Source organism: Caenorhabditis remanei, chromosome III (assembly GCF_010183535.1).
Source record: "Caenorhabditis remanei strain PX506 chromosome III, whole genome shotgun sequence".
Classification (NCBI taxonomy): domain Eukaryota; kingdom Metazoa; phylum Nematoda; class Chromadorea; order Rhabditida; family Rhabditidae; genus Caenorhabditis; species Caenorhabditis remanei.
The window spans coordinates 12,759,396-12,780,521 of record NC_071330.1 but is presented as its reverse complement, the minus strand read 5'-3'; the positions used below and the strand labels follow the sequence as shown (position 1 = coordinate 12,780,521).

Below are 21,126 nucleotides of genomic sequence, written 5' to 3'. Positions count from 1 at the left end.
AATCAGAATAAAGCTGACCAAATTACAACACAATACATGCTCGAAACACCAAAGTTTACAAAAACCACCGTAACTCCGACAGTTTTGATTCAACACTAATGACACTTATTTATTGAAATTCAGCTCATCGAGACGCTTCAGAAAAGTATAATCAAGACTTGGTTTGAGGCAAATTGAGTCCCATCACGAAAATACGGTATGCGTCTTTAAATTGGGTTACTGTAGTTTTCGTGGCGAGACCCAACTTACGTCAAACCCTTACATGATTATACTTTTCTAAAAGCTCTCAACAAGGTGAGTTTGAATATCTCATCCATTTTCCAGTCGAACCCTGTTCATCCGAATCCGAGGAAGCCGAAACCAGTGTCTGATTTTCTTCTAATTTGTATATACTTAATTTCCTTCCACTGTCGCTGAATAGCTTTAATTTCTTTTCATAATTAAATAGAACATCATTCTTTCCAATAAATGTATTTATATTTCCATAGGAAACATTAATAGAATTAGTTCAATCATCATCCGACAATGAATCTATTGGCGGTAGTTGTAGATCAGTGAGACTCGGTGGCTCGTCAGCGTCTTCATCTCGAGACCGCCCGTATTTCGGGTAGTAGACGTATTTGGGCGTGAGTTTCTGGAAGAAGAAAAATTCTGCATCTTTTGAACCAAAAATAATCAAAAATTATTGGAAAATAACAAAGTTACAGAATTTTGAAACATTTCGAAACTTCGAAAATTCACAAAAACCACCGTAACCCGGTCAGTTTCGTTTCAATCTCAATGAAACTAAGATATTCGTATTCAGCTCGTCAAGACGCTTCGAATGAGTATAATCATGACATGATTCGAGGCAAGTTGGGTCCCACCACGAAACTACGGTATGCGCCTTTAAATTTGGTTACTGTAGTTTTCGTGGTAGGACCCAACTGAAAGCAAACATAGGCATGATTATACTTTTATGAAAGCTCTTTTCACGCTGAATCTGAATTTTTAAATTTCATCAATTTTGAAGCATGAATAAGTGAGTTACGACAGTTTTAGAGATTTCAAGGGTTTTCGAAAACTTTCGAAAATCTGTAGCTTTGTTCGCTTTTGACGATTTGTGTTGATTTTTCATTCAAAATACCCAGAATTTTATGAATGTTCAAAACACTCACCTCATCCACCGACATCATACTTCTATGAGTCAACGCTGAGAACGTGGCGACCTCCTGATAAGTGGGTGTTCTCGGAGACACGTTCTCATCTGCCAAAGGCTTTGAACCGATAATAATGGGACACTCGGCCTTTACAGTATTCCTGATTCGACATTTCACTTGTAGTTTGACGACTACAAAATACTCCACATGGATGAGAGTACTGTCGAATGTTGGACACGTGCATGGGATCTTCAGACGCATTTTCGATTTATGTTCAGTTCTGGGATCGATTTGCATTTCATGGATTACTGAGACTATTTTGATTTCGTCTCTCTTCCTCGACAGATATCTATCGTTTTCCGAGAGAGAAGAGGATCGACGTCCATCTGTTGGTCCAGCGATACCATAGCGATAGGCAAGGAAACGACATTGTTGGATTAGGTAGCATTCCGCCTGGAAAATACATAAAATTTGAGTAAAAAATGTTTCTGGAGCGAACAATGACGTCAAAAATCTAAAGAAAAAAAGAGAATCCTCAATCCGCTGCGAGCAGGATTTGAACCTACGCGGGCAATGCCCATTGGATTTCAAGTCCAACTCCTTAACCACTCGGACATCGCAGAACGACTTTCACACCTCTCTCAATGCCTACAGATACTCGCTAGTTTCTTGTTTTTTTAGGTCATTCTCTGGGGGGAGTTGAGATATCAAAAAACTGTCAACTAGTAAAATGATCTACTTGAAATTTTACATATTTTGTTAGTTGACAACTTTTTGATATCTTTGCTGGTTTTAGAGATATGCGTATTTGAAGAAATGGTAGTAGATTTTGGGAGGAAAGAGTCGGAAAACGCTTGTAACTTTGGAAGGAATGGAGATATCAAAAAGTTGTTAACTAGTAAAATTATCTAATTAAAATTTTACATATTTTTTCAGTTAACAACATTTTTCTATCTTTCCAATTAACTGAGTTATAGAAGTTTTAAGAAAACGAAAACGAATTGTAGAGCTCCCTTACCTTCAAAATCGGGCGTGAAGACGCGTTGTCAATGTTCGTCTCGATGTAGATAGTCTCTCCAGGCACATAGCCTTTCTTCGGGATTCGAATCTGAAATGTTTTTAAATTTCGAAAAAAAAAATGGAATGAAGCTCTTTTACAATATCCACCAAGCTCCCTCAAAACCTGCAAAAACCGCCGCCTCCTCACCACCCTCGAGGTTCATCTAGACTTGTGGTGGTGTGGCGCAGGCGGTAGCGCTTCCGCTTTTGGTGCGACCACACCAAAGTTCGGTTCCTTCTCCCGTCAAATATTTTTTGTCTCATTTTTACATCCCTTAACTCACTTGCAAATTAACTTTCCCATATCGGAAAAGAAAGAATCCGACTTTTTTCGACTTCCAACTGCTCGTCTCCTCCCCAGCGGTCACTTCCTTATTCAAATCTTTCGCCGGTAAGACACTCAAATATCTCGTCACTGATCGATTGGTTTTCCACGGTCTCTCTACAGTAGCCTTCAGATGATACCGTATATTTCCGTGATCTCCTTCGAAACTCGGCGGCACTCCGGCGGGAATTTGAAATTTGAATGGATACACGTGGATTCCGGGGAAAACGGAGGATTTCGAGTGACCCTCCGAAGGTTTCCATACCATTTGATCTTCGTCGAGATACGTCACTTTCGCGGAATACGAGACTTCTCGAGACCGCCCGTGAGAGGATTTTGAACTTTCAGAGAGAAGCCATTTGGTCGTGGCAAGGCCTTCGGCAGAGATACGGATCGCTTTTACCTGTAACTTTTCGAATTCTGCTTTAATTTCAACAAAACCAATTACACTAGAATCAGAGTGTCAAGAGCTTTCAAATGAGTATAATCATGCCCTGGTTTGCTTCTAATTGGGTCCCACCACGAAAACTACAGTAACCCAAGTTTGCAGTATTCGTGGTGGGACCCAACTTCCTTCGAATATGGGCGTTATTATACTTTTCTGAAAGCTCTCGACGAGCTGAATTCAATGCGCAGAGTTGTTTTGTCGGAAAATTGGATTTGGTGCTAATTTTGAACTTTTTAAAGAAACAATTTATAAAGGCTAGAAACTTATCTTGAAATTTAGTCACACTTAATTTTCCTGAAAAATTCAAGAAATTTGCGCATTTTGACCAAAAAATCAACCCAAATCGTCAAAAGCGGACAAAGTTACAGATTTTCGAAATTTTTCGAAATTTGTTCAAATCAGAAATTCCCTAAAACTGTCGTAACTCACTTATTCATGTTTCAAAACGGATAAAATTTAAAAATGCAGATTCAGCTCATTGAGAGCTTTCAGAAAAGTATAATCATGCCCCGATTCGGAGGAACTTGGGTCTCACCACGAAAACTACAGTAACCCAATTTTGCCGTTTTCGTGGTGGGACCCAACTTGCTTCAAATCGGGGCATGATTATACTTTCCTGAAAGCTAAAAACGAGCTGAATCTGAGTATGCAACTCATTTCTAATTCATACTTCATTTTTGATCTACATACCTTAATACTCTCCCTCAAATCAAACGTCACATATCCCTCAATGGTGCCGCCCGGTTCGAAGATTTGTTCACAATTCGACAAGCCGACGGCCAAGTGGAAAGGCATCAAGAATTCAGAAGGGGGGGAGACACCGGAAAAGTAACTTCTCGAAATAAAATTCCCGGCGGCGGAATGAAATTCGAAATGTGAATCGAAGCGAGAGATAATTTGAAAATGGACCGAATAGAGGGGAGGGTGGGCGTGGCTTGGGGGACCCCAGGTGTCGCCGAGTTAGTCACTTTTATTTCCATTTTATTGGGATATGACAAATTTGGTGTGGAAAACAGAGAGAAAATTTGAAAATAAATGGGAAAAAAGGCACGAGGAGAGGGGAGACAATTAATCTCAATAATTATATAATTAACTGCAATTAAGATCCAATTAAGATTGTTCCTGAGATTGTGGACGGACTTGTGATAAGCAGAGTAGTCGGTTCTCACGCGAGAGACGAGTGTTGTCGGCGGTGAGTGTGTCCACGGTGCTCTGCAAGGTCAACATTTTCAAAACGAAAAATGGTACAAAAATTCAAAATCAGCGTGTTGAGTGCTTTCAGAAAAGTATAATCATGCCTATATTTGGAGCAAATTGGGTCCCACCACGAAAACTACAGTAACCCAGTTGGCGCATACCGTATTTTCGTGGTGGGACCCAACTTTCACCTAATCGGGGCATGATTATACTCATTTGAAGCGTCTTCACGAGCTGAATTCAAATAACTAAGTTTCGTCGCGTTTGAAACGAAATTTACCAGGTTACGGTACTTTGTGATTTTTCGAATTTCGAAATGTTTCGAAATTCTGTATCGTTGTTATTTTCCAATAGTTTTTAATGAATTTTGACTCAGCATTTGCAGAAGTTTAGAATTTTTTCTAGAAAAATGAATTTACCCAAAAATCACTGGGCTAGAGACGCAGAGTGTCTGGCTTCTCTGGATTCTACCCTCCCATACTAGAACTACCGTAAACCGGTCGGATTTGCTCCAATTGGCAAGAGAAACAGATATTTGGAATCAGGAGAATTAGAGCTTTCAGAAAAGTATAAGAATGCCACTATTCGAAGCAAGTTGGGTCTCACCACGAAACTACGGTATGCGCCTTTAAACCGGGTTACTGTAGTTTTCGTGGTGAGACCCAAATTTTTTCGAATAGAGGCATGATTATACTTTTATGAAAGCCCTTGATGTGAGGAAACCAAAAAATGCAGTGGCAAACATCTTCTGACAGAGTTACGGTAGTTTTTGTAATTCCAGATTTTCCTAACTTTGAATCATCATTTTCTCAACTTTCCGTAACGTACCCTCATACAAATATTCCGTTGAATGACGTCTTCTAGAACGGCCTGAAGACGTGAATTCACTTCCGTCAATATTTGAGTCTGCTTCTTCTCACTGCCGGAAAGAGTGAACATGGCACCCATTAGAGCGTAAGCACTACTCTTTCGTAGCACTGGAACCTGAAAATGAAATCGAATTGAAAGGAAAGAGAAGAGAGAAAAGAGAGAGTTTTCGGAAATGTCATGTCTGGTCTTTGGTGGTCTAGAATAGGTGGGTTCAGGGAGATCAAGGTGTTGGTGGTCGAGAAATTATTTTCAGGAAGAAAAGTATACAATGAAATATAGTTAGTTGGATTCACCGTGACGAGAGCTGTCAGAAAAGTATGAACATGCCCCGATTCGGTAAAAGTTGAGTCTCACCACGAAAGTTACAGTGACCCAATTTAAAGGCGCATACCGTAGTTTTCGTGGTGGGACCCAATTGGAAGCAAACATAGGCATGATTATATTTTTCTGAAAGCTCTCGACGAGGTGAGCTTGAAAATAAAAATTTCGTCAGGATTGGACAACATTTGAACGAGATATCTGACAAATTAGGCTGAAAATGCAAAATCTGTAGTAACATGTCAACTCAAACTTCAGTAATCACGAATTATTTTTCTCAGTGTTTATCTCGTTTTTAGCTTTCAGAAAAGTATAAACACGCCTATGTTTGCTTCCAATTGAGTCCCACCACGAAAACTACAGTAACCCAATTTAAAGGCACATACCGTAGTTTCGTGGTGGGACCCAACTTGCCTCAAATCAATGCATGATTACACTTTTCTGAAAGCTCTCGATGAGCTGAATCTGAATCTGACGCTTATCAAATCACATCACAACATTATCCAACTTACTTGCACAAATTCGCAACTAGCGAATAGCTGAAATGGATCATTTTAAATTAAAATCAAATCAAAACAAAAAAAAACCGACAAACCTTCTCCATAGACTCTTCAGAAGGCATCAGAAGAGAGGCTTCCTCACGCAAAGCATAATGTTGGATTATTCTGGAAAATTTCAAAAAAATTCAACTTGAAATTCCAAAACCTGATTCAAAAACTCACTTTGTCTTCTTCTGTAACTCCTCCAGACACTGTCTGACATGCTCTTCCAAAAACTCGCATTTCTCTGTTCTTCGTGCCAATTTCCTCTGGAGAATCACTATTTTATCAATCATGACCTGTTGAATATTCTGTTTCTGCTCTTCGTTCTCCTGTCGTCTCGCTTCTTCGCCGGCTGCCGAGCTGGCATCTTCCTCGCGTGAGTTACTCTGAAAAAATGGGATTAGAAGAAAAATTATTAACTGTAAAGTTGTAGAAAATGAAATTTGGCCCATTTTTGTTGTTAAAATTTTTACGATAGCTATTTTAAGTCCGGAGATATAGCGACTGAAAGTCAAGAGTAGGTAGAAAAACTGAAAACGTCTGTAGCTCAAAAACGTGAAAAGCTATGAAAAAGTTGATCACTACAAAATTATAGCTTTTAACATTTTCTACATTTTTGCAGTTGAAAACTTTTTTGTAGCATTTTTAGTTTTTGAGATATAACGATTCAAAGTTGGAGTCCCCCACGGATACGAGAGAGAGAGAGAAGAGAGAGCGCGCAGAGAAGCTAGACGGTCTCGTTTCTCTGCGCCCTCTCACCTTTCCCTTCTCCCTCGTCGTCCGTCTATTCCACTTACCGTAACCCGATCAATACTAGTAATCGAACTATTCCTCGATCTCGACGACATCGATGGATCAGAAGACGTCGGTGGCACCAGACCCCCTCCGCCGTGACCCCCATTTCCAGAATCTCCATGTCCATTCGTCTTACGGTACCCGGATAACTCGGATTTCAACTCTTTTAGTGATGCATTTGCTTTCTTTTTATACGCGGAGAAGTTGTTCTTCTCCTCGGCAAGTTTGGCTTCAATTTCTTCTACTGAAAAATTGAGAAATTGAGGGATTGTGGGATCGGGCTTGATTTTTATAAGTTGAAAATATGATTTTTGAATTTAGCGTGTCAAGACGGCTCAGAAAAGTATAATCATGCCTTGTTTCGGGAAAAACTGGGTCCCACCACGAAAACTGCAAACTTGGGTTACTGTAGTTTTCATGGTGGGACCCAACTTTCGCCGAATGGGGGCATGATTATACTTTTCTGACAGCTCTCAACAAGCTGATTTCGATAAACTAAGCTTCGAAAAGTTTACGAAACAGTGAAAAAAATTACGACTTCCTTTGTGCTCTGAAACTTTTTGTGAACAGTGAAACTGCCCTACTTAAAAATATTCGAATTCATCTCGTTAAGTGCTTTTAAAAAAGTATAATCATGCCCCGATTCGGTGAAGGTTGGGTCCCACCACGAAAACTACAGTAACCCAACTTTGCCATTTTCGCGGCGGGACCCAACTTGCACCGAATGGGGGCATGATTATACTTTTCTGAAAGCTCTCAACGCGCTGAATTCAAAAATCACACTCATTTCTTTAAAAACTCACATTTTTTGGCGCATTCTTCGTATTTATCCCGATAGAAGTTCTCTTCCAAACTTTCTAAAGTGACCGGTTTTGACACTTCCAATTTTAAATTCTCTAATTCTTCCATAAATTTTTGGCTTTTTTCTTCAAATGATTTGCACGTTTCATAGCTTTCGGTGAGTTCAGCGGTGAGCTTTTCGATAGTGGAGTTGGAGGTGGTCACCTGGAAATGGAAGGAAAGATTTATTATTCAAATAGTTTCATTATCTGGTAAAGTGATTAGGATAAAGCAACGCTAAAAAGCAAAAAGAGGAGAAGAGAGAGCGCAGAGAAACGAGACAGTCTGGCTTCTCTGCGCTCTCTCTCTTCTCTCACTCTCTCTCTCTCTCTCTCTCAGTAAACTTTGAATCGTTATATCTCAAAAACTTGAAATGCTACAAAAATGATTTCAACTGCAAAAATGTAGAAACATTTAAGAGCTATAATTTTGTAGTGAACAACTTTTTAATAGCTTTTTAGATTTTTGAGTTACAGACGTTTTTAGTTCTTCTACCGACTCTTAACTTTAAGTCGTTATATCTCCGGACTTGAAAGAGCTACCGTGAAATTTTATTCTATGAAAATATAGCAAATTTTATTTTTTACAACTTCACAATTATTAATTTTTTCTATCAGCCTTCTCCCTACCTAATCCTAGTTTTTCAGGCAGTCAGCTCAATAATATATCCATTTTGCACTGAAAAACGGTCAACTTTGCAAGTGTATCACGGCTTTACTTTTAGCCACACAATATTGATTGTTCATAAAATGTGTAGATCAAAAGAAAAACTTTATTTTTGCAGTTGACAACTTTTTGTTAGCTCCGCCCACTTTTGAGATATGCGTATTTGAAACCGACAATGAGGTTTTCTTGCTTCACGGACTTGCCATCTTTAAAGGCGCATATCCGAAAAGTGCGCAGAGCTAATAAAAAGTTGTCAACTACAAAAATAGAGCTCTATTTGTGATCTATACACTCCATAAATAATTAATATTGTGAAACCATCAGGAAAGCCGTCTCACACTCTCAAGGTTAACCATTTTCCGTCAGTATTGCATGTCACAGAACTACGCTAAATAGTTCGAAACTTTGTTTAACGAAATCAGCTTGTTGATTGCTTTCAGAAAAATATAATTATGCCGTGGTTTGCTTTTATTTGGGTCCCACCACGAAAACTACAGTAACCCATGTTTTCAGTTTTCGTGGTGGGACCCGATTGGAATCAAACTAGGGCATGATTATACTTTTCTGAAAGCTCTCGACGAGCTGAATTCGAATTCACTCACCTTATCCTCTTCCAGTTTCAGCTTCATGTGCAATTCCATATTTCTCTCCGTCAGCTCCTGTGTCAGTTTCAGCATGTTCTCCACTTGACTCCTCATTTCAGACGCTTCCAACTCTGCCTGCTCCTTCTCCTCCTCCGCTGTCATCTTCTCTTTTTCGGTCTCTTCGATTCGATGACTACTACTTTCCACAAAACTCTCGACACCTTTTAATCGCTCTATCTGCTCCTCACACAATTTCCGTCTATCCTCTTCTAGACTCAGCTGATCCTGAAGAATATCGATTTTTGACAAAAGATCCGTGTTCTCTCTCGAAGATTCTTCAAACTTCGTTGCCATATCCAATTGAGAAGTACGCAATTTCTCCAAGTGTTGATCGGACTCTTGGAGACGTCGTTCCAAGTCAGCGGTGCTTGTTTGCAGTTTTGTTTCGTATTGCTGAAGAAATTTCATGAGAGTTTATAGGGAAATGAGTAAGATATTCTAATTCATCTCATCGAGACGCTTCGAATGAGTATAATCATGCCCAGATTCGGTGAAAGTTGGTCTCACCACGAAAACTACTGTAGCTGTGGTTACTGTAGTTTTCGTGGTGAGACCCAATTGAAAGCAAACCTGGGTATGATTATGTTTTTCTGAAAGCTCTCGACAAGCTGAATTCAAATTTGTAACTATCAAAAGATTTGGAGCAAATTTGAAATAGTTACGATATTTTAGAAGGAGTCAAAGTCTTCAAAGAAAATTCAAAATGTTTCTCGATTTTATACATTTTTCAACCGTCTTACCTGAATCAAATGCTTATCATCTTTTGCATTTATCAATTGCTTTCTTAAGACGTCTCCTTGTTGCTTGGTTTCGGTAAGCGTCGCTGTGAGAGTCTGAAAAAAGCTTATTTTTGAAAAATTTATGAATGTGATACTCTTTGAGTAAAAATTTTTTTAAAAACCAGTTTTAAAAATGAAAAATGTTTTGATTTGAGGGGTCTTCTTTTTTCATCGAAAACGACGACGTAAAACTTTTTCTCCATAAAAATTCCGTTGATTTGAAACCCATATTGATAGGTTTCGAAAAATTTCGGTGGATTCTGGATTCTGAATTCCAGAATTCTGAATCTTTTGGAATATAGTCAACATGGGTGTCAAATTAACGGAAATTTTGAAAGGAAGAAGTTTGACGTCGGCATTTTCCAAATTTTCCATAGTTTCGGCCAGAAATTTAGGAATTCTGGATTCAGAAGACGTCAGAATATCTAATTCAGAAAAATGTCTCATATCAAAGGATTTTTCATGGTGAATATCTCACCTCCACTCTCTTCTCCGCAATTTTCATCCGATTCTCGAAATCGAACCGTTCATGTTTCAACTTTTCCATTTCCACTTTCAAATTCTGCACCGTTTTCTCCAATTGATCCAAATTCTCTTGACTCTGCGCCCGTTTCGCTGCTTCCAGTTCCAGTTTACACGCTTTCAGATGTCCATCTTTTGTCTTGATCTCCTCTTTTAACTTCATCATTTCTCCTTCTCTCATCGCATATTTCACCACTGCCTCGTTCTTCTCCTTCTCACTTTGATCCGCTTTTTTTGTCGCCTGGAAGAGGGGAAAATTTTGCACATTTAAGTCAAAAATCAGTTAAAATTATCGGAAAACATCAAAGTTACAGAATTTCGAAAAATTTCGAAATTTCAAAAAATCACAAAAACTACCGTAACCCGGTCAGCTTTGTTTCAATCTAAATGAAACTAAAATATTCGAATTCTGCTCGTCAAGACGCTTCGAATAAGTATAATCATAACCAGGTTGGGTCTCGCCACGAAACTACGGTATGCGCCTTTAACCTGGGTTACTGTAGTTTTCGTGGTGGGACCCAATTTGATCCGAATAGGGGCATGATTATACTTTTCTGAAAGCTCTTGACAAGCTGAATTCAAAATTGTAATTTTCAAAAGATTTGGGTCTGATTTGAGATAGTTACGATAGATGGAAGTCAAATTCTTTGAGAAAAATTCTCGATTTGATACAAAAATCCCAAAAAAATTCCACCATCTAATTTAATTCGATTTTTATCATTTTAAATGGTTGGAAAGAGCAAATTTTGGAATATATTTTTGTAGTTAACAACAGTTTCCGCCCACTTTTGAGATACTCGTCTTTGCAGTGAGACAGTGCGCGTTAATCTTTAAAGGCGCATATCTCAAGAGAGGGCGGAGCTACAGAAAAATGGTCAACTACGAAAATGTAGCCCTTGATTTGATCTACAGCATTCCATTAAACATTTTTGAAAAAAAAACCATTCCTGGCACTACACTACGCTCTCAAAGTTACAGAAGTTGATTTTTTAAGCCTTTTTCCAAAATCTCTCCCAAACCAACCTGCTGAAGTGCACTTGTATATTTCTGTGTCATTTCTTTAGTGGTTACATTAAAATGTGCCTCTTGAGCCAACGATTTATCCGTATTTGATTTCAGTTGAACTTCCAGTTCTCGAATTCGTCGTGTCTGCGTCTCCAACTCTTTTTTGTGCTGGTTTTGGACATTTCTGGAAAATTTAAAAAGTCTGTGTGTCGGTTTGTCCAGAGAGCATTGCCCAGTGAACTTACTTGAGCAGTTCCTCATTAAGATCTCGTTCTCGGATGGTTCGCAGTAGTTTCTCACGGTATTCAGCGTTTTGGGTTTCTAGTCTGGAAGAAATGTAAATTTTCAGATTCAGCTCGTCGAGAGCTTTCAGAAAAGTATAATCATGCCCCATTTTTGATGAAGTTGGATCTCGCCACGAAAACTGAAAACTTGGGTTACTGTAGTTTTCGTGGTGGAACCCAATTAGCTCCGAATATAGGCATGATTATATTTTTCCAAAAGCTCACAACACGCCGTTTCCATAACTACAATTTTTTAAAAACTAGGAGTAAATCTAGCCAAATTACAACACGAAACATGTTTTCATAAACTGGCATTTACAAAAACTACCGTAACTCTTTCAGAACTGTTTTCAAAAGTTATGAAATTCTAATATTCGGTTTCAGCTTAACAAGAGCTTTCAGAAAAGTATAATCATGCCCTGGTTCAATCTATGTTGGGTCCCACCCTGAAAACTACAGTAACCCAATTTTGCAGTTTTCGGGGTGGGACCCAACATAGATTGAACCAGGGCATGATTATACTTTTCTGAAAGCCCTTTTCCTCCTGAATCCAAAAATCGTATTCTCACCTCTCCATTTCCTTCTCCTGCACCACCGCATTACACTTGGAGTATAATGAATTCTCGACGGTTGTCGTTCCACAAATGACGTCATCTATGACATCACTATGAGCGCTCGGAGACGCCACACGAACAGGCGTCCCATAGGTTGAATTTGTCTGCAAATTTCAGAGAATTTAAGAAAAAGGGGCGGAGCTTACTGGTGTCTGCTCACAAGAGTTCGCCACGTCTTCTTCCATTGTTTGAGAATTTATGGAGAGAAGATTCTGGAAAATGAAAAAATAAGAGGATTCTGAATCATCAGAATTCTGACACTTCAGAATCCGTCTCATATTGTGAATATGAGAAGAATCTGAGATTCTGGGAAAAAACGGATTTCCAGAGCAGAAAAATAGAAAAAAGTTAAAGAAGAAAGAGACTCCTAAATTTTGAATTTCTAGTAGGGAATCAGAAGGGGGTACGAAAAGTAGAAAGACTACAAAAAAAGAATTGGAGCTACCAGAGGAAAACGGAGAAAAAGTAAATAGGAGAATAGGAAGAGGAAGAAAAAAGGGCGGTTTGGAAAAGGAAAAAAAGGAGAAAAAGTAGGGAAAATGAACAGGAAATGGAAAACGAAACAAATAAAGAAAAATAACATTTATTCTCACACAGAGCTGAGGAAAATGCGGTTTTTGAAATGGCGGTATGAAAAAAAGAGCCAAAAAGCAAACGACAGAATGATACAGTACCGCTCAAAAATATATCATATTTTTCCTTTTTCAATTGAAAATGGTCAACTTTGAGAGTGCGTCATGGTAAAACTAACTGTCCCACAAAATTACTTTTTATGGGATCAAATAGACCAAAAGTTGAACTTCATTTTTATAGTTGACAACTTTTTTGTACGGGCACATCCTAAGAAGTTATCAATCGTCAAAGTAAACAGCTCCAAAATTTCTCTTTTTTGCACTGAAAAAGGGCGAAAATTGCGAGAAATTTCTTTGACGATTGTTAACTTTTTAGGATGTGCCCGTACAAAAAAGTTGTCAACTACAAGAATGAAGCTCTATTTGTGATCTACACACTCCATAATCAACCAATATTGTGAGACTATCAAGGAGGCCGTGTCATACTCACAAAGTTGACCATTTTCAACTAAAAACTGCATGTGTCGCATTCTTTATGGCCAGTACTGTAGGTAGTTTTGTTGCAAAAAAACTTTTTTTTGAATATCAGTAAATTCGAGTAGGCGAACAAATTTCTCAAACTGATATCCTCTAGGAGGAATTCCGCTCAAACATATTTCTCACATTATTCATTTTTCTTAATTTCGGTAGAGCGCTGTTGGAAAACCGTCTGATAGGACAATCTGAAAGAGAATTTCAAGGGGGACTTTGATTTTTCAGTGCTCTAAGCTCAGACACCGATTTTTGTTGAATTTTTCGAATTTCCAATTAAAGAACTTGCATTTTTATTTGAAAATGATGAAATTTGAAGGTTTTCGTTTGAAAACGCAAAAAAGTCACTATCATTCTAGAACCCCAAGACTTTCCAATTAAATTTATCGGTCATACACCAGAAAACCAATTCCAGAAATTCTATAACTCTCTTTAAAAGTAATCAAGTTATTCATAATTCATGACATGTAAAAGTCTAATTTCATACATTTTTCCTTATACACTAACGTCGAAACAATATTTTTTACAAATCTCAGCTTTTTTTGCATTTTCCGACATGCTTATATAGAAAAAACTGTTCAAAAAGGGGGATAAGTGTAGAAAAATGGAAAAAAGCAGACTTGTCACGGGCCGGGCCGAAACCAGGAAAAATTTTGGACCGGCCCGGCTCGGCTCTTTTGAAGCATTTTGAGTTTTTTTTTTTTGGAAATTTTTTGAAATTTTAGAATAAATGTGAATGTGTATGATAATTTAAGCATTTTTACTCTATTTTTTCGAAAAATTTCGAATAAAATTTGGTAAAAACGGGTTCCCATTTTTTGAAATCAGGAAAAATTTTGGCCTGGGCCGAACTCAAGATTTTTGACAAGTCTGGAAAAAAGAAATACATTTTGTCATAAATACCACATAAGAAAAAAAGAAAACGGTAAAATAAGAAAAAAATAGAAAAAATAGGAATTTCTCATCTAAAAACTCATTATTTCAACATTTCGGGGAATAAAAACACCATATTTTCAACAAAAACCGGCAATATTCTTAAATCCACTTAAAATTAAAGCTGCTCTCCATGAGCCGAGCACATGCTCTCTCCGTGAAAAGAGCCATGACGTTTCTGAGTGTCTGCGTCTCTCATTCCATCGATTTTTCTCTTTTTGGAGAGAAGAAGAGGGAGAAAAGAGCCGTCTCTTTCCCCCCACCCGACTCATTTCCTTTTCAGTCAATGTGCTCTATGCCTGAAGGCAATAAAGAGAAAAGGGAGGGAGGGGGGGGGGGGGGGGGGGGGAGGATGTTTTAAAGTCTCATTATGCAAAGAAGAAGGGAAAATAAGGAATTGCTGGAAAACAGAAAAACAAAGTAAAAAGGAAAATGAAATAATGAAGTCAGAGAGAGGAATTGTTGGGTTTAACATAAAATACCAATAAAAAGAGCAATTTGGATACCTGACTCGAGTAAATTGAATATGAACAACTTGATTACTTTCATAGAAAAGTTATTGAATTTCTGGAATAGGTTTTTAATTTTTTGGCAGTCGTGTTTTCATTCATGTCTTCTTCTTCTGATTTCAGAAAAAATGAGATTTTTTTCGATTTTTTCTGAAATTGTTTCTAATTTTGTACTGAAAAACAGGTTACTGGAGGTCTATATTTACAGTTTTCAGACAAATTCAAGATTTATGCGTCCGAAGACTTTTTTTTTGAATTATTTTCGAATTTTAGTCAGACCGCTTCACTGAACCACTGAGATATATGAATTTTAAGACATTTTCATCTCAAAAATTGCATTTGTCAAGAGACTAAAAATCAATTTAAAACCAGAGATGTGGGAGAAATTTTCGTACAGTTTTCGAAAAAAACGTTCGAGAAATTTAGATAATTTCTCCTGAAATTTTCAAAAACTAGGAAACAAAAGTAGTGATTTTTCGATTTTTCCTAATTTTTTTTAATAATTTTGTACTCAAAAACAGGTTTCTGGGGGGTCTCTAATTACAGTTTTCACCCAGATTCAAGAGTTTTGCCTCTGAAAAACTCAATTTTTCAGACAGTTTTCTTGAATTTTAATTTATTTTCAATTTTTCGCCCAGGCCTGTTTCTGGAACTTTGGATTCAGAAGACGTCGGGATTTTGGATGTATTCGAAGTTTGACAATACGAGTATGAGAAGCTTGGGGAAAAATTATGTTATATGTAGTTGAACAACAAAAACAATCAAAAATTCCAAAAGATTTATTCAAAAAGTAAATCAACTGAAATAATTATAAAGCTAGTTACCTGAATATAGGAAGAGTCTGAAACTAAAAGTAATGGGACTTACCTGGGGAGGAGATATGTCTTCATTCGAGTGACTCTCCAAATTCTTTGAAACAAGAGATTCTTTGGATTGGAGAACAGTTTGGAGACACATTGAAGTGCTTGAACCATCTCGTTCCCACGGACACTTCTCGCTGGATTCCTGGTGTCAAAAACGTCTTGAATAAAGATTGGAGCATTGTCTCTGTAATTAGGAAGTAGTTAATTAATGACCAATTAACTTCAATTACCTTTCTCCTCTTGTCTCCAACATTCCCGAACCCATATCCAATTTGCAGCAATTGATGATGATATTGTTCGAGTATTGAGTTGAGAAGATGTGCAGCAATTGGGCAACACTTAGGGTATTGGTACTCCGTTGTTGGTGGGCGATAACATCTAAAAATGAATGAATAGGTTTCATTTCTAAGATATTTTGTAACTTACCAGTCCATTCCAAAGGGTACATTGATTCCTCCTTCCATTCAAAGTCGAATAGATGTGGGTGTGTCTCGTGAAGATTCGGCATGATTCCATGCCATTGCAACACGTGAATGAGCATCAGTATGAGGGAGTACGAGTTGGGAAAGTCTCGCATAAAGTCCGTGTTGCTCAGCTCCGATTTCATCCACGACTTGAGGAAGATGACCAAAATTGTGAATCGCTCATCCAACCTGGAAAAATGGAAAATTTAGGGATGAAAGAATATTGGAGAGGTATCTCAAGAGTCTGACCATAAGAAACTTACTGGCAATATGCATTGATGAGACGGGCGGCCAGGACACTTTTAGGTGGGGAGATGATGTCGAAACTGACACTCATGTCCACTTCGACTCCATTCATCTTGAATTTCAGAATTGGGACTTTTGCCGTCGAAATGAAGACGAGATCCGAGACTCCTTCCAATCCAAAGTACTCCTTTGCATGGTGGTTGTGTTGGAGGTCTTCATAGATAGCTTGGAGGATGAAGGCAGGAGATCTGGATGAATAAACTATAATTTGAAATAGAGAATTCGTGACTTACGATTGATAAGGACCAGAATAAGAAGCACAGATACAGATGTCCATATCGCTTTCTCTGGTGGCACAATGGGTTGCCATACTTCCATAGAGACCCAAATGATTGATTTCATACTTGTCACGGGCCGGGCCGGGCCGGGCCGATTTCCAAATTTTCACCGGCCCGGCCCGGGTTGGCCCGGTCGGCCCGGGTGAAGCGACTTTTTTTTCGAAAAACATGTTTTTTCAGCAGTAATTTTTGAAAAAGTGGTTTTGGGGGCATTTTCTGCAAAAATTCGACTGAATTGATGATTTTATAAGTTCTACAGTGAATTTAGTGATAAAAAAAACACTTGAAAATTATTTTTGGGGTGCAAAAATTGTAAAAAATTTTCCACCCGGGCCGACCGGGCCGGGCCGGGCCGGCAAAATTTTTCCTCGGCCCGGCCCTGGCCCGGCCCGGCCCGGCCCGCGGGCCGGGCCACCCGGGCGGGGCCGGCCCGTCAAATGACAAGTATGATTGATTTGAATCCCATTTCCATGCAAGTATGCCGTCAACTCATTGTCCGATGTGAGGTACACTTGGAGCAATTGGATATAAGTTTGACGTTCGGACATCATCTCGGGAGTCTGAAAATACAGATTGAAGATTCAAAAGGTGTTCGTGTCTAAACTTCCTAAATACCCTATCCAGATACTCACCAATCTCATTTTTTGATAAAACTTGACGAGATCCTCATCCAGTTTCTTGAAATCCGGGTACTCCATCGGTACCTGCTCCACAATCTTGGCGAGGTGTTCGGCAGCTGGCTTGGTGAAGATAATTGGCATTTTCTAGTCTGAAAAGTTTGGAATAATTATTAAGAAACACTGCTAGAGCTGGAATAAAAATTGAGAGTAAGGAGGAGAAAGAGATAAAAAGACACCAGTTGGGGAGGAGTGTGACAGTATGATTGACCCAGAATCCATGTACAGGTGCATCCGGTGGGCGGAGCGTTCCAATTTACACCCAAACTGTCAAATGTGAAGATAGTGTACGGTAACGTGAGAATCTGAGAAACACGGGAAATTGCTCTGGGAAGAAATGGGAAAAAAGAACAATGGATCAGCCATATTCCCACAGTGTGTCACTCCCCACCCATCTGAAGTATTTCCCGTGTTTCTCAGATTCTCACGTTACCGTACTCTATCTTCACATTTGACAGTTTGGGTGTAAATTGGAACGCTCCGCCCACCGGATGCACCTGTACATGGATTCTGGGTCAATCATACTGTCACACTCCTCCCCAACTGGTGTCTTTTTATCTCTTTCTCCTCATGACTCTCAATTATTATTCCAGCTCTGGTAGTGTCTCTTAATAATTTGAATAATTTCAGACTAAATCATGCCAATTATCTTCACCAAGCCATCTGCCGAACACCTCGATAAGATTGTGGAGCAGGTACCGATGGAGTATCCGGATTTCAAGAGACTGGATGAGGATCTCGTCAAGTTCTATCAAAAAATGAAATTGGTGAGTATCGGGATACGGGTCTTTTGGAAGTTTAGACATGAACACCTTTTGAATGCTCAATCCTTGAAAAGGCTACCTTAATAGACACGACAACCTCCCTAATATGCATTTTCAGACTCCCGAGATGATCGCCGAAAGAGAGGAATATGTGCAACGGCTCCAATGTTACCTCACTTCGGAAACTGCTCTGTCTCATTATCTTGGTGAGAACGGCGTCTGGATCAGGAGCATCGTCAAGTATGGGAGCATGGGCACCAGGGCTGTGCGGCAACAGTTTTTTTCGGCAACTCGGCAACTCGGCAACTAGCCAATTCATGCTTCGGCAACTTTCGGCAACTCGGCAATTTGCCAAAATTTGAACTCGGCAACATTCGGCAACTTTCGGCAACTTTCGGCAACAGTAGTATTTTTTTTACTAAAGTCTCATAAAAAGTTATGTTCACTCAAACCTAATAACAAAAATCTACAAATGAGACAAGAAATCATAAAGAGAACTTGTGAAAACACTAAACATTCTTAAAATCAACTATTTTCCATTAATTCTATGGTTTTTGTCAAAATCAGGACTTTTTTGAAGTTACCGCCGAAATTCGACTACAGTATGTTAAATTTGCATGGCTAGTTTTTTTTCCGCGGGTCTTGCCCAGATTAAGTCTTTTCACTGATTTTTTCTGTAAAATTGCAAAAATTTATCACGAAAAGAAAATTTAACGTTGTTGCCGAGTTGCCGAAAAACTGTTGCCGAAATTCGGCAACCTCAAACTGTTGCCGAAACATGAGTTGCCGAATTCGGCAACGGCAACTCGGCAACTAAAACTTCGGCAATTTCGGCAATTTCGGCAACCGGCAACTTGTTGCCGCACAGCCCTGATGGGCACACACTGTGCCACCAGAGAAAGCGATATGGATATCTGTATCTGCGCGTCTTATTCTGGAGCATACCAACCGTAAGTCTATCATTCAAATTCATACATATATTTTCTTCTTCCAGATCTCCGACCATCATCCTCCAGGCTGTTTATGAAGACCTCCAACACAACTACCATGCAAAGGAGTACTTTGGATTGGAAGGAGTCTCCGATTTGATCTTCATTTCGACTGCAAAAGTGCCGATTCTGAAGTTCAAGATAAATGGAGTTGAAGTGGACATGAGTGTCAGTTTCGACATCATCTCCCCACCTAAAAGTGTCCTGGCCGCCCGTCTCATCAATGCATATTGCCAGTAAGTTTATTATGGTCTGACTCTTGAGATACCTTTCCAATATTCTTTCATCCCTAAATTTTCCATTTTTCCAGGTTGGATGAGCGCTTCACAATCTTGGTCATCTTCCTTAAGTCGTGGATGAAATCGGAGCTCAGCAACACGGACTTTATGCGAGACTTTCCCAACTCGTACTCCCTCATCTTAATGCTTATCCACGTACTCCAATGGCATGGAATCATGCCGAATCTTCACGAGACACGCCCACATCTATTCAACTTGGAATGGAAGGAGGAATCAATGTACCCTTTGGAATGGACTGGTAAGTTTACAGATAGCTGAGAAATGAAACCTATTCATTCATTTTTAGATGTTATCGCCCACCAACAACGGAGTACCAATACCCTGAGTGTAGCCCAGTTGCTGCACATCTTCTCCACTCAATACTCGAATAATATCATCATCAATTGCTGCAAATTGGATATTCGTTCTGGAATGTTGGAGACAAGAGGAGAAAGGTAATTGAAGTTAATTGGTCATTAATTAACAACTTCCTAATTATAGAGACAATGCTCCAATCGTCATCAAAGACGTCTTTGACACCAGGAATCCAGCGAGAAGTGTCCGTGGGAACGAGATGGTTCAAGCACTTCAATGTGTCTCCAAACTGTTCTCCAATCCAAAGAATCTCTTATTTCAAAGGATTCTTCGAGTCAGTCGAATGAAGACATATCTCCTCCCCAGGTACAGTGCTGGCCATAATTCTATCCCCTTCTGGTTTTTTCAGCATAACTTTTTTATTAGTTATCCGATTGATCTGAAACTTGGCAGCAATGTGTATAAAGGTAAAAAATATGTAAAAACAAATTGGTTTTAAAATATTTTTAAAAATTTTAAAAATTTCATCTTTTTTCAAAAAACCAAGAAAATCAACAAAAATAAGAGATCGGCTAAATAGAGTCACGGAAATGAAAAATAAAAAAGAAAATGACCAGAAACAAAATTTATAAGTTCAATACTTCGTTGCGTATCCACGAGAATCAATAACGGCTTGGCAACGTCTCGGCATCGAGTCCAGAAGCTTGTCGATCACCGACTTCGGGATTGCCATCCAGGCGGCTTCGAGTTGCGCGAATTTTTGGTCCGCATTTGTGGCTCTAACTCCAGATAGTCGACGTTCGAGCTCTTCCCACATATGTTCAATCGGATTCAAGTCCGGACTTTGGCTTGGCCACTCCAGAAGATCCACACGACGACGTTGAAACCACGAGCGAACATGGAGAGAAGTATGCTTCGGATCGTTGTCTTGCTGGAAGACGTAAGCTCTGCCGACATTTTGAAGTGCCCATGGTCTCATCGTATTCTCCAAAATATCTTCATACTGGAATCGATCCATGATACCAACGATTCTTCGTAGAGGACCCATGCCTTGGCTGGAAAAACATCCCCAAACCATGCACGATCCACCCCCATGTTTGACTGTCGGTGTTTGATACTTGGGATCAAATCTGGTTCCAATCGGACGACGAATCCATGTGTTTCCGTCGCTGCCGAACAAATTGAACTTGGATTCGTCGGACCAGACGTGTTTTGCCCACTCCTGACGTCCCCAGCTCAAATGAGCTTTTGCCCACTCAACACGGCTTCTGCGATTCTTCTCACTGATGAACGGTTTTTTGACTGGACGCCTTCCATGAAGTCCTTGAGCTTGGAGACGTCTTCGGATTGTTCTTCTGGATGGTACTGGTTCATTCGGAGAAGTCACGACGACTTGGATGTCCGTTGAGGTCCTACGAGGATCCTCTCTTGACGCTCGGATGATGTTGCGATCCATCACATGGGTGGTTTTTCGAGGTCTTCCTGGGTGTTTTGCCAGCTCAAACGTGTTCTAAACGTTTGTATGATTTAAACAAGTGTTTTTTAACATTTACCTGATCAAGACACCTCTTGATAAGTTTACGGATTCCTGAAGGTGAGC

General features: G+C 39.2%; 3 protein-coding genes across 3 annotated transcripts; all 3 read right to left on the bottom strand.

Annotated features, from left to right (window-relative positions):
- Window positions 1-508: 508 nt before the first annotated feature.
- GCK72_011076 (uncharacterized protein) lies at window positions 509-3,766 on the bottom strand (the record flags this gene model as incomplete). The annotated part of the gene is made up of 5 exons (XM_003097187.2): window positions 509-634; window positions 1,158-1,592; window positions 2,158-2,247; window positions 2,483-2,926; window positions 3,662-3,766. The coding sequence occupies 5 exons, from the start codon at window positions 3,764-3,766 to the stop codon at window positions 509-511; spliced, it is 1,200 nt and encodes a 399-aa protein (XP_003097235.1).
- Window positions 3,767-4,081: 315 nt separating this feature from the next.
- On the bottom strand, window positions 4,082-12,232 carry GCK72_011075 (uncharacterized protein; the record flags this gene model as incomplete). Its single annotated transcript, XM_053728198.1, has 14 exons — window positions 4,082-4,183; window positions 4,997-5,152; window positions 5,869-5,895; window positions 5,952-6,021; window positions 6,079-6,284; window positions 6,696-6,937; window positions 7,497-7,698; window positions 8,802-9,236; window positions 9,584-9,676; window positions 10,101-10,385; window positions 11,168-11,333; window positions 11,395-11,475; window positions 12,003-12,151; window positions 12,194-12,232. 14 exons carry the CDS (start codon window positions 12,230-12,232, stop codon window positions 4,082-4,084), a joined length of 2,253 nt encoding a protein of 750 aa, XP_053587775.1.
- Window positions 12,233-15,455: 3,223 nt separating this feature from the next.
- Window positions 15,456-16,535, bottom strand: GCK72_011074 (uncharacterized protein; the record flags this gene model as incomplete). Its single annotated transcript, XM_053728197.1, has 5 exons — window positions 15,456-15,639; window positions 15,686-15,833; window positions 15,882-16,108; window positions 16,183-16,413; window positions 16,459-16,535. 5 exons carry the CDS (start codon window positions 16,533-16,535, stop codon window positions 15,456-15,458), a joined length of 867 nt encoding a protein of 288 aa, XP_053587774.1.
- Window positions 16,536-21,126: the final 4,591 nt, after the last annotated feature.